We start from the raw sequence: 14862 nt of genomic DNA on the forward strand, positions 1-14862 counted from the left end.
GAGAAAAGTTTAGGTTTGCCTGGTTGTCAGTCAAAGTCAGTACAGGTACAGTGGTATAGAAACACCTGAAAGGGCCTCCTTCATCTTTTCTGGACAAATCAATCCTACCTGTGTCCCTGCATCTGTAACCTTATTTTCTCACTTCCCTCCTATTACTAGGATGAGCTATTGCTGCACGTATCCACAACCAATCTCTCCATGGGTGCTAGGCAGCCCAGTATTGTGCCCTTCCCAAGGATTTTGCTCCTGACATTGGCCCCTTGCTCTGCTGAATCATCCATTTCTCTCCTAACTGGATCATATGGTCAGTCATCAAACATTCTGGAGCTTCTCAAATTATGGCACTGTGAGGTAAAGGACTAGTTTTTTTGGTTTGCTTTTAAAATTTCAACCTGTCACTTAATATCTTTTCAAATATAACAAAAATCAGTATTAGAAAAATGATCATCCGCTTTGATATTTCAGGAATGTCAAACTACTATTACAAGTTTTCAAATACATTCCTTCAACTTCCTCACTCACCTCATCCTGGACATTTTGCTGCTTGGTTAAGCAGCCTGAATAGCACTGTTCTAGACTAGTCTCTCATGTTTAAAAATGCTTTCCTTTGTTGGAAAGCAATTCTAGAGCTCCATTTCTGATTCATTCTACTGGTAATACTTCCTGAAAAACTAGTTACTACCTCTGTTTCCTACTCATCCAGTAACCCACTCCTGAGCCACTCCATCATCATGCTCTCAGCAGGCCTGGTACATCTGTACCTGGTATTAAGTTGATGAAACCCTTCCAGGCTAGCTGATAAACAGCCCCTTTCTCTTTCTGTTCTCTCCCCAGGTTATCTCATCAAATCCCATTTATTAGCCCCAAAGTCCTGATATCTCTCTTTGCTTCAGACTAGCACATACAGTCTCCATGTGGATGTCTAATAAGCATCTCAAATATGACATGTTTCCAGCAGAACCTGGATCCTCTTCAAGCCCTGGGTTCCCTATGTCAATGACTGGCACCCAGTTTGCTCAAGCTAAAAATCAGTACCCACGAGTCACCCTTGAATCTTCAATTTCTCCACACTCATGTTTAACCTCGTGTAAATTCTATCAACTCTTCCTCCAAACACATCATCAGTCCTTCCACATTTCCCCACCCTAGCTCTAGCTGCCATCAGCTCGTTCTTGGTTTACATCACCTCAGCCTCCAATCTTTCTCCCTGTTTTCACACTTGCCTCCTGTTCTTCTCTGGACAGTCCTTGGAGATATCTTAACCAACTGGAAGTAGAATTTTATCTCTTCTTTGTTAAAAAATCCCCCAACAGTTTCCCCCAAACTCCTAGAATAAAACCCAAACTCTTTACTTGGCCTAAAAGCCCCTTACCCTCTTGGCCTCTGTCTACCTCTCTGAGTTCATCTCACACCACTTTCTTCCTCCTTCACTCTGCTGTGGGGCCTTGGCACTGCTGTAGTGCTTGCTTCTCTGTGTCTCTTTGTCTACTCCAGAATGTAGGTTCCATCAGAGGGAAGCCTTAGCTGTCTACCTCCAGTGGCTAGATGAGGATCTGACACATAGTAGGTGCTCAAGGAATAAAACTCATCAATGGAAGGTTATGACAGTGAGCTTGAACCTGGTGAGCCACATACACAAACATGCACACACATGTACAATGTTTTAGGAAATAATTTTAAAACAGTCCAACATTTTTTTCAACTACATAGATGCTAATGAAATGTTACCATCTAGAACTACTATAAACCAACTAAAAAACAAACAAAAAACCCCATCAAAACACAAGGCATTGCAGCACTTAGCTGTGAAGCATATGAAACTTAGAAGCCAGAGGGGGAAATTGACCACTAATACTGGTTTCAGGACCTGGCCAGTTTCCTCACCCCCATGATCAGAATGAATATGGCATCACTGCCTTCCCTTTTAGGGGCTCTTCATCACTGCCTTTGAATCCTTTTCCAAACTGTGTTCTTTATATTCTACTTTCTCAATACCTATGCTCATTTCTTGTTCCCTTTATTTACCCTTATTCTAGAAAATAATGACTAAGATCTTATTCTGACTATATTAACATATTTTATCAGTCTTAACTAATTTCTTAAATTTAGATCTAGGTTTGACTTTTTCAGACAATAATATTTCTGACTTCTGAGCCTATTATCTGATTGCTATTGGAAATGCAGCAAAAGGCCCTTTCTTGATTCAGTCTGATGGTCTGCTTTTAAATGCTCAGTTAACCTAGAAGTCATTTCAATGGGTAGTGGCTAAAATCAACAGCCCTCAGCAACAAGGCCCATACTTGAGAAATACGAATGCTGCAGTGCTTTTGCTCAGTTATTTCTTTCAGTGGTAGAATTTAGACACATAAACTTGTTAAAAGGAGGAAAAAATTAAAATCAGCTTGATTTTTTTAGGGCCTTCTAAGAGTTGCTTAATTCCACTCAGATTAATCTGACATTAATCTCCAATATGTCCAGTTAGTCTGCAAAAGGAATGAGATTATTTCAGTAAAAATAACAAATGAGTTATGTTTTCTTAATAAATTTTCACCTTATTTAAAGCGATTGAGTAGGTATTACGTAGAGAATGGAGAACTGAGGAGACTTAAATCTGGGTTCTGCCACCAATGCTGTTTTTGCCCAATTAATGTTCTTTTCAAAGACACAAATTTCTCAGTTATAAAATTAAGAGGTTAGTATAGTAAAATTCGGTATTTCTCAGTTGGTCCATGAACCTCTGAGGGTCTTCAAGACCTTTTCAATGGGCCCAGGTCCTTGAAGCCAAAATTGGTTTTATAATAATATGAAGATGCTGACGTTTGCTATTTTGGTGACAAAGCAATGATGTGCTTTAGTAGGAATGAACAAACAATCCACTCAAAAAGCAGGCAGAGGACCTAAATAGACCTGTCTCCAAAGAAGTCATACAGATGGCCAAGGGGCACATGAAAAGATGTTCAACATTGCCAATTATTAGGTAAATGTAAATCATTTATCTACACTGAGATATCTCACGCCAGTCAAAATAGCGACCATCAAAAAAATCCATAAACAGTAAATGCTGGAGAGGTCATGGAGAAAAGGGAAAGCTCCAACATTGCTGGTAGGAATGCAAATTTGTACAGCCACTATGGAGAAGAGTATGGGGTTCCTTAAAAGACTAAAAATAGAGCTACTGTATGACCCTGCAGTCCCACTCCTGGGTGCATATCCAGAGAAAAACATGGTCTGAAAGGATACATGCACCCTAATGTTCACTGCAGCACTGGTCACAACAGATATGGAAAGAACTTAAATGTCCAGTGACAAAAAACTGGATAAAGAAGATGTAGTACATATATACAATGGAATATTACTCAGCCATTAAGAAGAATGAAATAATGCCATTTGCAGCCACATGGATGGACCCAGAGATTGTCATACTGAGTGAAGTAAGTCAGGCAGAGAAATAAAAGTATCATATGATATCAGTTATATATGAAATCTAATAAAATGATACAAATGAACTTGTTTACAAATAAGACTTAAAGAACAAACTTATGGTTACTAAGGGGGAAGGATGTGAGGGGAATGGATAGTTAACAGAGTTTGGGATCAACATGTACACACTGCTATATTTAAAATGGATAACCAGCAAGGACCCACTATATAGCACAGGGAATTGTCTTCAATGTTATGAGGCAGCCTGGATGGGAGGGGAATTTGTGGGAGGGAAATATATATATATATGTGTGTGTGCTTAGTTGCTCAACTGTGTCTGACTCTTTGCAACCCCATGGACTGTAGCCTGCCAGGCTCCTCTGTCCATGGGGATTCTCCAGGAAAGAATACTGGAGTGGATTGCCATGCCCTCTTCCAGGGGATCTTCCCAACCCAGGAATCAAACCCAGGTTTCCTGCATTGCAGGTGGATTCTTTACCATCTGAGCCACCAGGGAAGCCCATGTATATGTATATGTACGAATGAGTCCCTTTGCTGTCCACATGAAACTATCACAACATTGTTAATTGGCTATAATTCAATACAGCTGGTTCTAAAAGTCTCTGTTCTTGTTTTTAGAGTCTCTCTTTATTGCACTGAGATCTGAGAATGTAGTCTTTATAATTTCTTTTTGCAATTTTAGAACTGTTTCCTTAGTCTTTTGAAAACCAAACAGGAATAATTTTAATATTATCTCCACCTTTTCCCCTTGGACATCACCAAACACTACTGTGCCAGGAGTTCTATGTTTCAAAATGAAGAATCGAAGGAAAAACATGGTAAAAATTTCCATGAAAAAAGATGTTACCTGAAACATATCCGTATCTTTGTCATGTGTGTACTCAACCACCACAGTCTGGTTCCTTGACAGAGTGTACGATATACTGTGTTGACCTTTGCAGCTGATAGCCTGATAATGAAAGAAAATACATAAAAATTCATTAAAATTTCAACAACTTATCACAATTCTGCTTAGAGTTAAGAAACATCACTCTATCAGCAAAACCCAGCACAAGCTAGTGGTTTCCTAAAGACCAGAGCCTGATCCTGCTATGCCCTGAATTACAGAAGAATCCACATTCACAAGACTGGATTTACCAAATATTCATCCCTACTAGGAACAATATTTTACTTAAGTCAAATCAAAGTTAATTTACTAGTTTCCAAGCTCTGATTTAACCATAACCCTAGAAAAACATATACTTTCTCCATGTCACCTTAACTCAGTAATAGAATTTTTCAGACTAACATGATTTAAAATTTCTTAATTTATTTCACAATGAAACAGGTAACTCAATAACATTTTGTAATGGTATTTTTCCTACATGATAGGGATTATAATGAGAGTAAAACAATCATCGGAAAAAAGTAAATATTCCACTAAAACTTGCATATAATAATGTACTATTTTAGCCAATGAATATTATACTCTGATCTACATCTTATCTAAATCTTGTATAAGCAGTTGCTTAATCCAGATAGTTTTTGAGTTAATTAAAAACGTAGCTAAATTAGTTTCATCTAACTTAGCTTAGTTTCATCACCTTTATTTTTAGACTAGACTAAAAACATAATAGTCTTTGGTTTCAGTTCAGCTCAGTTCATTTCAGTCGCTCAGTGAATCTAGAAACCAATAATACAATATTGTTCTTTTTTCCTCCATAATGATATATTTTACTATGTCTTAAGTTGTGGTCACATAGTTTTAAATTTCCAAATTAACAAAAGAAGTTTATTTAAATTCTACTCCAGATTATTTCAATTACACTGTCCATTCCACTTTAACCTAATTTATCTTCATTTCTAATGTTTTACATTAAATATAATAAAACTTTAATAAGCCTATCTATTAAACATTTATTGAATGATCACACTGTATGAAGGCCAAGAAAGACTAAACATTTGGAAGTAGCTAGACATATATATAGCACATTAATGAAAATACACTCTGAACATTTACACTTAACTAATACAATTGCTTATAGTAATAAATAGTATAAGATTACAAATCAACGTTGAAGTTAGCCTGGTTAACTTCATGGTTATTTAATCAGCTGCCCTCAAGGACGTCATCATTGAATTGATGTTTTGTTGTACGGGCGTCATGAAGATAATGCAAGTATTAGAAATAATAATTTATACATTTAATATTATTAGGGATCTAAAGAAATATTTTTTACTCAACTCCAGTAATAAATCTTAAATTTTAATTGCTCAGTCACATGAAATCAGTGGTTATTGATATGTGACGTTTTTTCAAAATCAAATTAATAAAGAAATATTTCCAATTAAGATAAGTAGATGTTTACAGTTAATTGAAAAAACCCACTCGAAATATTTTACTAAGCTCAGGGTTACAAAACTGATAACCAGGGTGTGATTATTTATACAGTAACTTATTTTAGGATTCCTTAAAAAGTATCTATTGCATTTAGGTTTTCCATTTATAAGTACACCAACTCAACTTCTTTGGCACATATGCTACACAAAATAACTGTAGTTTGCAAATTATCTGCAAAAGAAGGAGTTAACAAATGCCGGAACAGAATGCCTTTAAAAAGGTTGGACATTTTTGTATAAGTAGCCTGGAAGTGAATGGCAACCCATTCCAGTGTTCTTGCTTGGAGAATCCCAGGGACAGGGGAGCCTGGTGGGCTTCCATCTGTGGGGTCACACAGGGTCGGACACGACTGAAGTGACTTAGCAGCAGCAGCAGCAGCCTGGAAGTGAAGCTTCTCATGCTTGAAACATCTTACCTTGAAATCGGTCTGAAGTTTGTATTCTATTCCTTAACATGCTGTAGTTTTAACATTTAAATATTTCTTACAAGTTTGCTGGGAAATCAATGCCCAGGAAGACCTGCTGTGCTCACCCCATAAACTAGTGCAGCTTCTGGACCACTCTGGGAAGTTCTGGAAATAGGCATTTTATAGGCCCTAAGTTGCTTCTGGGCCCAGTTCCTCTAGAGTGTTTCATTCTAAAACTACTCCTGTGACCCAGACTTTCATGAGAGAGAATAAGGCTATTTATAGGGAGCGTGAGCCCAGTGCCACTCCTGGAAACAGACCAAAACCAGGGGAACCAAAGATCTCGACCAGCCCCTGCCCAAGGGGGCCCCCGAGGCTTTAAATGCTGATTCAGGACACCTTGAATGATGAGCCTATTTAAAGACAAACTACAATTTCAGACTTCCTCCAGTTTCCCAAATGTGGCTATCAATGTGGATCACCAGTCTTAGGAAAGGTGAATGCTTTGAGAATAGGAAAACACATTTTCTGAGACTATTTAATTAAGAAAGTTTTAAACAAGAGCTCCGTTTTGGAAGTTTCTGGATTTAGGGAAGATGGAGAAATGGGAAAAGAGATCCTACAAGGAGGAACAAGTCCCAGAAGGTGATGAACTCCCCACTGTGGTGGAGATGGCTGAGGAACTTCATATCCCCGTGACCTACCTAAATCACTTCCTGTCTGGCAGGGGTCTCCCTCTGTGAGTGCTAGGTGGGGAGGGGAGGCCTTCCTGAAAAGAGCCCCACCCAATATGCTGTACCTATAGAGGGGAGAAGCATGGAGAGAAGTTGGCCAGGACTTAAGTCCTGGAGAAATAAGTTGGAGATTTAAGCCAGGACTGAGGTTTGGAGCAAAAGGTGTCAGTCAAAACCCAGGCCACCTCTGGCCACCAGTGGGCCCCCCAGAAATAATGGAAAGCGTCCACTTGGCTTTGATGCCATGAATCAGGGCTCACATGATTTTGTCTGTGCGTTCAAGTCTAGAGTTGGGCCAGACTTGAGGGTTTAAGGAAAGGTAAGAGATGAGTTTAATAAACTTGGCATTAGTTTTTGCTTTCTCTCTGCATATGAGGCATTAAACTTTCCTGGGTTAGAAAAGTATCTTTTTCTCAGCAGTAATTTTAATATTTAAGATATGTCTCTCAAAAAGACAGTTTCTAGAAAGTTACATATTCACTGACTTGAATCAATCATTTCAGGTATTTTGGAAATTAACATTTTCCCTAAGGCACCGAGATGCTTTGAGATCTATTTTTGAAATATCAGAATGGAGAGTAGGTAAGGCTGGCCTTCTCTTGGTACTCAACAGAATTCAGTACAAACACAGTTACTATAATACAAAGAGATTTCACTACACTCATTCAAATACAGAGACCAAGATCTTTAAAATGGTAAGGGGAACCAGCCTAACCAACCTGCCTGGCAGACAATACTGATCTGCCATATTCACTTTTCTATTGTGATGGGGAAGGAAGGTGGTTGACACCGTGTCAGTGTCAGGTTACTATCAGTGCCTCCAAGACGGGTGTGGTTTTCTGTGGTCTCCACCCCCAGCACTGAGAGCACGGCAGGCGTTCAAGGAAGGTTAGATGAGTGAATGAACTGCTACAGATTCAAGATGACACGTGCAGTGTCTTTCCTCAAGTCTTCTCCACCTCTCCTTTACCTTTCACTAGCAAAGGTACCAACAATGACACTCTCAGCTCAAATTTATTACGTGAGAATTTTTTCAGGTTAAAAAATATCACAATTTGACAATTAAAGATTAGACAATTACAGATCCAGAGAATAAAGGATTCCAACTTTATCCAGCTTAGGAAAGTTATGCACTGCTCAGATGCCCAAACCATGGCCCTTTCTGAGTCAGAACTGTTTCTTCCCAGCTGAAGACCTTTACTATTTGGGTTTACTCTACTTGTGTCACAGGCTTGGCTCAGCTGAGTTATCCGCTGACATCCAGGCAAAAGCAACAGTTGGTTTTCCTGGTTCAACTCCAACTAAATGATAGAGTCCTCCAAGCCTCCAGACTTTACCAAAAAAGTTTAAAAAAAAAAACCAAAAAACAAGGTTCACAATGTCTACAGAATTGTCTTCCTCTAAGGAGATCCAACCAGTCCATTCTAAAGGAGATCAGTCCTGGGTGTTCATTGGAAGGACTGATGCTAAAGCTGAAACTGCAATACTTTGGCCACCTCATGTGAAGAGTTGACTCACTGGAAAAGACTCTAATGCTGGGAGGGATTGGGGGCAGGAGGAGAAGGGGACAACAGAGAATGAGATGGCTGGATGGCATCACCAACTCAATGGACATGAGTTTGAGTGAACTCCGGGAGTTGGTGATGGACAGGGAGGCCTGGCATGCTGTGATTCATGGGGTCGCAGAGAGTCGGACATGACTGAGCGACTGAACTATAAGCCCCTATATACATATATGGTGATTTAGTCACTAAGTCATGTCTGACTCTTGCGACCCCATGGACTGTAGCCTGCCAGGCTCCTCTGTGCATGCAGTTCTCCAGGCAAGAATACTGGAGTACGTTGCCATTTCCTTCTCCAGGGGATCTTCCTGACCCAGGGATTGAACCCAGGTCTCCTGCACTGCAGGCAGTTTCTTTACTGACTGAGCTACCAGGGAAGCCCTATATACAAGCCTTTATAGGGCACTTATAAAGATATGTGGTGTTGAAGACTCTTGAGAGTCCCTTGGACTGCAAGGAGATGCAACCAGTCCATCCTAAAGGAGATCAGTCCTGAGTGTTCACTGGAAGGACTGATGTTGAAGCCGAAACTCCAATACTTTGGCCACCTGATGCGAAGAGCTGACTCACTGGAAAAAGACTCTGATGCTGGGAAAGATTGAAAGCAGGAGGAGAAGGGGACGACAGAGGATGAGATGGTGGGATGGTATCAGCGACTCAATGGAGATGAGTTTGAGTAGACTCTGAGAGTTGGTGATGGACAGGGAGGCCTGGCGTGCTGTGGTCCAAGGGGTCGCGAAGAGTTGGACATGACTGAGCAACTGAACTGAATAAAGATATGTAATATGTAATGATATCAGAAAGGAAATTAATGAGATGGATTCATGTATTCATGAAAGCCAAAAATCTTTCAATCAATTTTTTAAAGTATAAGGGAAATAATCTAATCTTTTATTAAGAAGCAGTAGGACTGATGTTCAATCACAAAGTAAAAGGGAGAAAGCCCAAAGAGAAACTAACTGGTTTCTAGAAAATACTAATTTATTAGAGTTACAATTCAGCCCATTTAATTCAAGCTTTATAAGGTTACTAAGTGAGACTTTATCAACTGTGTAGGGAGAGAAAATGATATTCATCACAGAGGCAGACATTGTTGGTTACCTACCTAATGCCTTTCACCCTGCTAGCTGAGCTGGCTGCTTACAAAAAAGCCTGAAAATGAAAAAACCAGCTCTTCCAGTCTCCTCTAAAGCTAGCACATGGAAAGGTGACCCAATCATGACCAATGGGACTTATGAGAAATCTGGTGTGGAGTTCTTGGGTTGGGAGATGTCAAGAGAGAATTCTTTCCTTTTTCTGTTAATAGAAGAAATGAACGATGATTAAGGGATGGCTGGAGCTGAGATGGTCATCACTCAACATGAAAGGAAGTCCAAAAGACTCAGTGAAGCAAGCTGAGCCTTGACATCTTTGAGCTGAGCTAAATCTGATATATATCTGCCCCAGACTACTGCTGGAGAAAAATGAAGGGCTTTAGGGTGCTTAAGTTGGGTATTTTGCTACTTGCAGTGTAAAGCATCATTATATTTTTTAGCCCAAACTTTGTCTCCTCCTGGGTTTCCTAATTCAGTCAATAGAGTAACCATATGCCAACCAATCATACTTAAAACCTTCATGTTGGGACCTCCCTAGTGGTTCAGTGGTTAAGAATCTGCCTTGCAAAGCAGGGAATGCAGTTTCGATCTCTGGCTAGGGAACTAAGATCCCATGTGCTGTGGAACAACTAAGCCATGTGCCAGAAGAGTCCCTGTACCCCAATGAAAGATCCTGTGTGTTGCACCTAAGACTTGACGCAACCAAATAAATATTAAAAAAAAAAAAAGTTTCGTGTCATCTCTCAGCCCTCTCTTGCCACTGTTGTCCATATACAGTTAATTATTACTGTCACTGGAGAAGGAAATGGCAACCCATTTCAGTGTTCTTGCCTGGGAAATCCCATGGACAGAGGAGCCTGGCGGGCTACAGTCCACAGGGTCACAAAGACATGACTTAGCGACTAAACAATAACAAATTACCCTCATACTTAAAATTTAACCATGAGTCAAAGGCAAGCTCACTGATTTTACTGCATTAAGGCACAGATCAAATACAAAGCAGAACAACGTGCGACATTTCAGTTTTTCTCCTCAAAGTAGCTGTTGGCAACCAGTAATTGCAAAACTGATTTATTCCTCAAAGGATTTTTACAACCAGTTCCTTTATAGCCCATAACTTTCGGTTTTGGAGATTGGTGGTGTAATCTAATCCATTTTCCCTTGAATCTGGGCTGCCCGTAGTAACTTACTTGACCAATGTAATGCAGCAGAAATGACAGGTGACACTTGGAGGCTTGTAGCTTCCCCTTGCTGCCCTCAAACACTTGCTCTTGGCATTCTAAGCCACCACAGAAGACACCTAACTCCCCGGAGGCCACCACACTACAGGAAGTCCAAGCTACGAGGAGAGTCCTGGAGACTGAAATGCCATATGATGGAAGAGAGGCCATGGAGAAGCAAGACCCAGACATGTGAGTGAAGGAACCACCCTAGAGATGGACTGTTCAGTACCAGTTGTCCCAGCACTTGCCTCGATCAGACACTGCTCACAGGAGCCCTTCCTAAATTCCTGACCCACAAAATTGTGAACAATATCAAATGGTTTTCGCTAAGCCACCAAGTGTTGCAGCAGTTAGCTATACAACTAATGACAGCTGAGCCAATCAGTTTTCATGGCCTGCTGGGGCAAGAGCATCTTTTCTGTCTTATGTGACTTATCACATAAGGCATCAAGGTGATTTGTGTGTCTCAGGGCATGGGACAGGTATAGATAGCACAGTGCCTTTACAGAGAACAGGGGTTGTGTTTCTGATGGCACCTTCAAAGGCTCCTGAGTGCATATTAAGAGGTTGTTTGTAGCTAGAAAAAATATCTATTTTTACTGTGATAATCTTCAGTTATCAGGTTAAAAGAAAGTGAGAGACACACTGCACACAACACCATCAACCAGACGTCTGCAGGTGTCACTGAGGAAGCTATGATGTCCAACTCTGGCAAATCACACGCATTATGTACACAACAGGGCTTGTCTTACTCAGCCAGACTCAGCCTTATTCAAGGGGGTGTGGTGTGGTGTGGTGTGTGGTGTGGGGTGGTGTGGGTCTGAGTTTCCAGTGAAATGAAATTCTCTTTCTTCAAATCCACAGCATACTTCTGTTGCTGTATCTCAGAACCAAACGAACAAGGGTTCAACAATCCCCCTTGTTGAGACGTCCAGGATGATGACTACTACAGAGCTGATTACTGCTCTTTTGCCACACAGCATCAGACTAAATCCAATGAGTGTGTTTTTGAAAGCAGCAGCAGCCTCTATAGTTTCTCTTCTTGTGAATAGACAGAATTAGTGTTGTTTTTGCCTGCCAAAGTAGAGGGCCAGACACCAGGTGTGGCTTAGGCATCAAAAGAACCTTTTCCAGATAAATCTCAAGCTTTCACAGAGCTGCTCTGAAGAGCTCTGCACCACGTGTCCGAACTTGGTGACATTCTGTGATGCTGTTCACCACACCCTGTCTTTCAGTTTCTAAGGAAACATCTAGCGAAGAAGTTAGAGATGCTCTAACAACCCGTCAGATGGGGACGAGCCTAAAAATGTCCTGAAGAGTCTACTCATGGAGCCAGAGACCCGTTTGTCTTTTGGGTCCCACCAAGAAACATAACATGAGCTTGTGTTCTCTGTAGCCTTCTAGACGATGTCCACAACTCGGCACTCTTTAATAAGGCACAGGAGATTAAGTACAGGCTCTCCAGCCATGTTTTAGGCAAGTTTATTTTAAGCTACTTTAACTGTTCATTCTAATTTGTAAGTTAATATTTCAGCCCATTGTACAATTCAAATACATAACTATGCAAAACTATTATTGCAGAAAGGAACTGATAAAATGGAAAATAACTACAGTGACCTTTCCTAACCATTCTGGTTATAAATACAAACCTTCTGTGATAGGGTGGACTGCTATAGAAACAACATTTTAATTGACATAGAAAAACTTAATAATGGAATCTGTTTTGGGGTAGAACTGAACTGGGCCAATGAATGTAACCTTCTTTGTTCAAAAACACCTTCTGGTATTTAGAGCAGAAAAGTGCACATTTATGAGCAGATGAATGAGTCTGCTGTGAACTCTGTAGCATATTGGAAATAACTGATGAATGACTTTACTACCCAGGGCACCATGTCCACTGTGCGATGCTGGGGCAGTATAGGTGGGGGGTGGGTACTGGAGGGTACCAGCACATATGGGCACAGTGTAGCTGCCCTATAGGTCTCTGGCATTGCTTTGCCTCATTGCAACATCCACTGATAATCCAGCACATGCCTGAACACGGGGCAAAAGGGAATATTCACGCCAGATGGCTGTCTCGATATGACTACTTGGTTTATCCTGCTGAGCTTCCAAGTTTACATGTACTTTGAAAAGTGAAAGTGTTAGTCGCTCAGTCATGACCAACTCTTTGCAACCCAACACCATGGACTGTAGCCCATCAGGCTCCTCTGTCCATGGGATTTTCTAGGCAAGAATAGTGGAGTGGGTAGCCATTCCCTTCTCTAGGGGATCTTTAGGAAAGGATAATAAGACCATGTGTGGACACTGCAGAGATCAATGGCCAGTGGGTTCGGATGTTGAGGAAAAAGCCACAATCTGGGTCCCAGATTTAGATTCTAGTTTTGTCACTCACTCACTGGAACCATTTCACAGAAGTCATCTGTTATTACCTTTATATTTATCAACAGAATGGGTCAATGTCAGTAGCATTCACAACACTGTATCCAAAGCAGAGTCTCTCCTCAAATATAAACCTGTACTTGGAGCCATCACTTTCCTGTAGTCCATAACACAGGCTTTAGAGATTACTGTTCTGTTTAGCTTTAAATACATGTTAGATATTGACCGTATTAATTAGAGATAATCCTGGTTTGAAAAACATGTTTTTCCAGAACTAATGACTTTTATGTCAAGCTGACAAGTATAATTAGGCAATAAATCCTCAATCAGTCTGGTTCAGATTGCTACGGGGAAGATGAGATCTCTGCCATCCTTGTCAATTTATGTAAAAAATATGCATGAGTACTATTTCTAAAGAGAGTAGGTGGCTAAAGGGAATTCATAATTTATTTTTGCATAAATATACTCTTTAAAATATTCTATCTTTTCAAGGAGCCATCTTTCAAATGAGTGCCCAAACCATGGCTACGATTAGAAAGTCACACAATGCCTACTTGGATTTCATCAAAATCAACAGTGTTTCATAAAATAAATCAAAATGATAAGCCTATTTGTTAGAGGCAATGGTGTTGAACTTGGCAGTGGGCCACACCCACGCCCGTCTGGGATTGGCTCACTGAGCTATTCCACAAACCTTGGCAGAGAACCTAGTGCATGCACAGGGCTGGGGCAGACACGGTCAATCAATCCAGCAAACACAGATGCCAGAGAGGATGTCTGAGCAGAAACCTGTTTCTAACTTGGAGTCACTCCTAATTACACTGAAGCGGGATTTGGTCATGGTACCAATCACAGGAGATGACCCGATATAGTTCAGAGAGTATGACACACTGTGGTTGGAGAGCTGGGCAGGAACACGCTGACGTGCCTTGTAGTGATCTGTTCCCAGGAACTCGTACACCACTTACACTGATGGAAAGAAAACCTCCTTGAGGGCAGGAACTCCTGTCTTTTTGAATCAATCTTTGATTCAGGCAGTATCCTGCATGGCTAAAAGTACAGATCAGGCGGGTTTCCTACTTCACTGATGACCAGCTGTGGGACTCTAGGCAGGTTATTTAAATGCTCCATGCCTCAGTTTTGTCATCTTACAAGTGCTGGTCTTGGGTCCAGGAAGGTTAGAGCTATCTCAGGGCAAAGATGCTTTAGTGACTTTTATATCCTCTAAGTTTACCACAAAGTGCTGAACGAGGGACAGGTTCAGATCCAAGTCTGTATAAATCTATTAGGCTATCCTAACGTGCAATCCCGTTTCCATTATTTTGTCTCCTGTCTTTTGCAAAATAGGGATGATGTGCAATTTTCCCACAGAGGACACACATCTAGACACATGAACAGGTTACATTACCAATCACACGTGTGCACTAGTCACCATTAGTTGTGGTCTGTTTCTAATGGTGACTTTGAAAAGGCACACTTTCCAAAGACATCACCCCACACTGACTGCATGGCAGCTCCTAGGAAGCAGGAGAGGACAAGAAAGGGGCACAGTCCTGATAGTACAAGGCAGAACTCTGGAGCTTCCCCCATCTCAATGCCCACACAGCAGATGTCAGAGCTGCTGACGACCTAGGCAGTAA

The 14862-nt window shown here is 40.8% G+C and overlaps 1 protein-coding gene and 1 long non-coding RNA gene across 2 annotated transcripts in view; one reads left to right on the forward strand and one right to left on the reverse strand.

The window, feature by feature from the left end:
• PELI2 (pellino E3 ubiquitin protein ligase family member 2) overlaps positions 1-14862 on the reverse strand; it is a 205064-nt gene that overhangs the window by 23175 nt on the left and 167027 nt on the right. The window contains exon 3 of the mRNA XM_055437392.2: positions 4289-4390. Within this exon, the coding sequence (XP_055293367.1) occupies positions 4289-4390 (102 nt within the window). The remainder of the gene's footprint in view (positions 1-4288; positions 4391-14862) is intronic.
• Positions 1-14862, forward strand: part of LOC148776432 (uncharacterized) — a 51901-nt gene that overhangs the window by 4356 nt on the left and 32683 nt on the right. Inside the window, exon 2 of the long non-coding RNA XR_016038184.1 lies at positions 160-351. This is a non-coding gene — a long non-coding RNA (uncharacterized LOC148776432). The remainder of the gene's footprint in view (positions 1-159; positions 352-14862) is intronic.

The sequence above is a fragment of the Moschus berezovskii genome, chromosome 9, assembly GCF_049115385.1.
Source record: "Moschus berezovskii isolate FMDL1 chromosome 9, NW_MosBer_1.0, whole genome shotgun sequence".
In the NCBI taxonomy this organism is placed as follows: Eukaryota; Metazoa; Chordata; class Mammalia; order Artiodactyla; family Moschidae; genus Moschus; species Moschus berezovskii.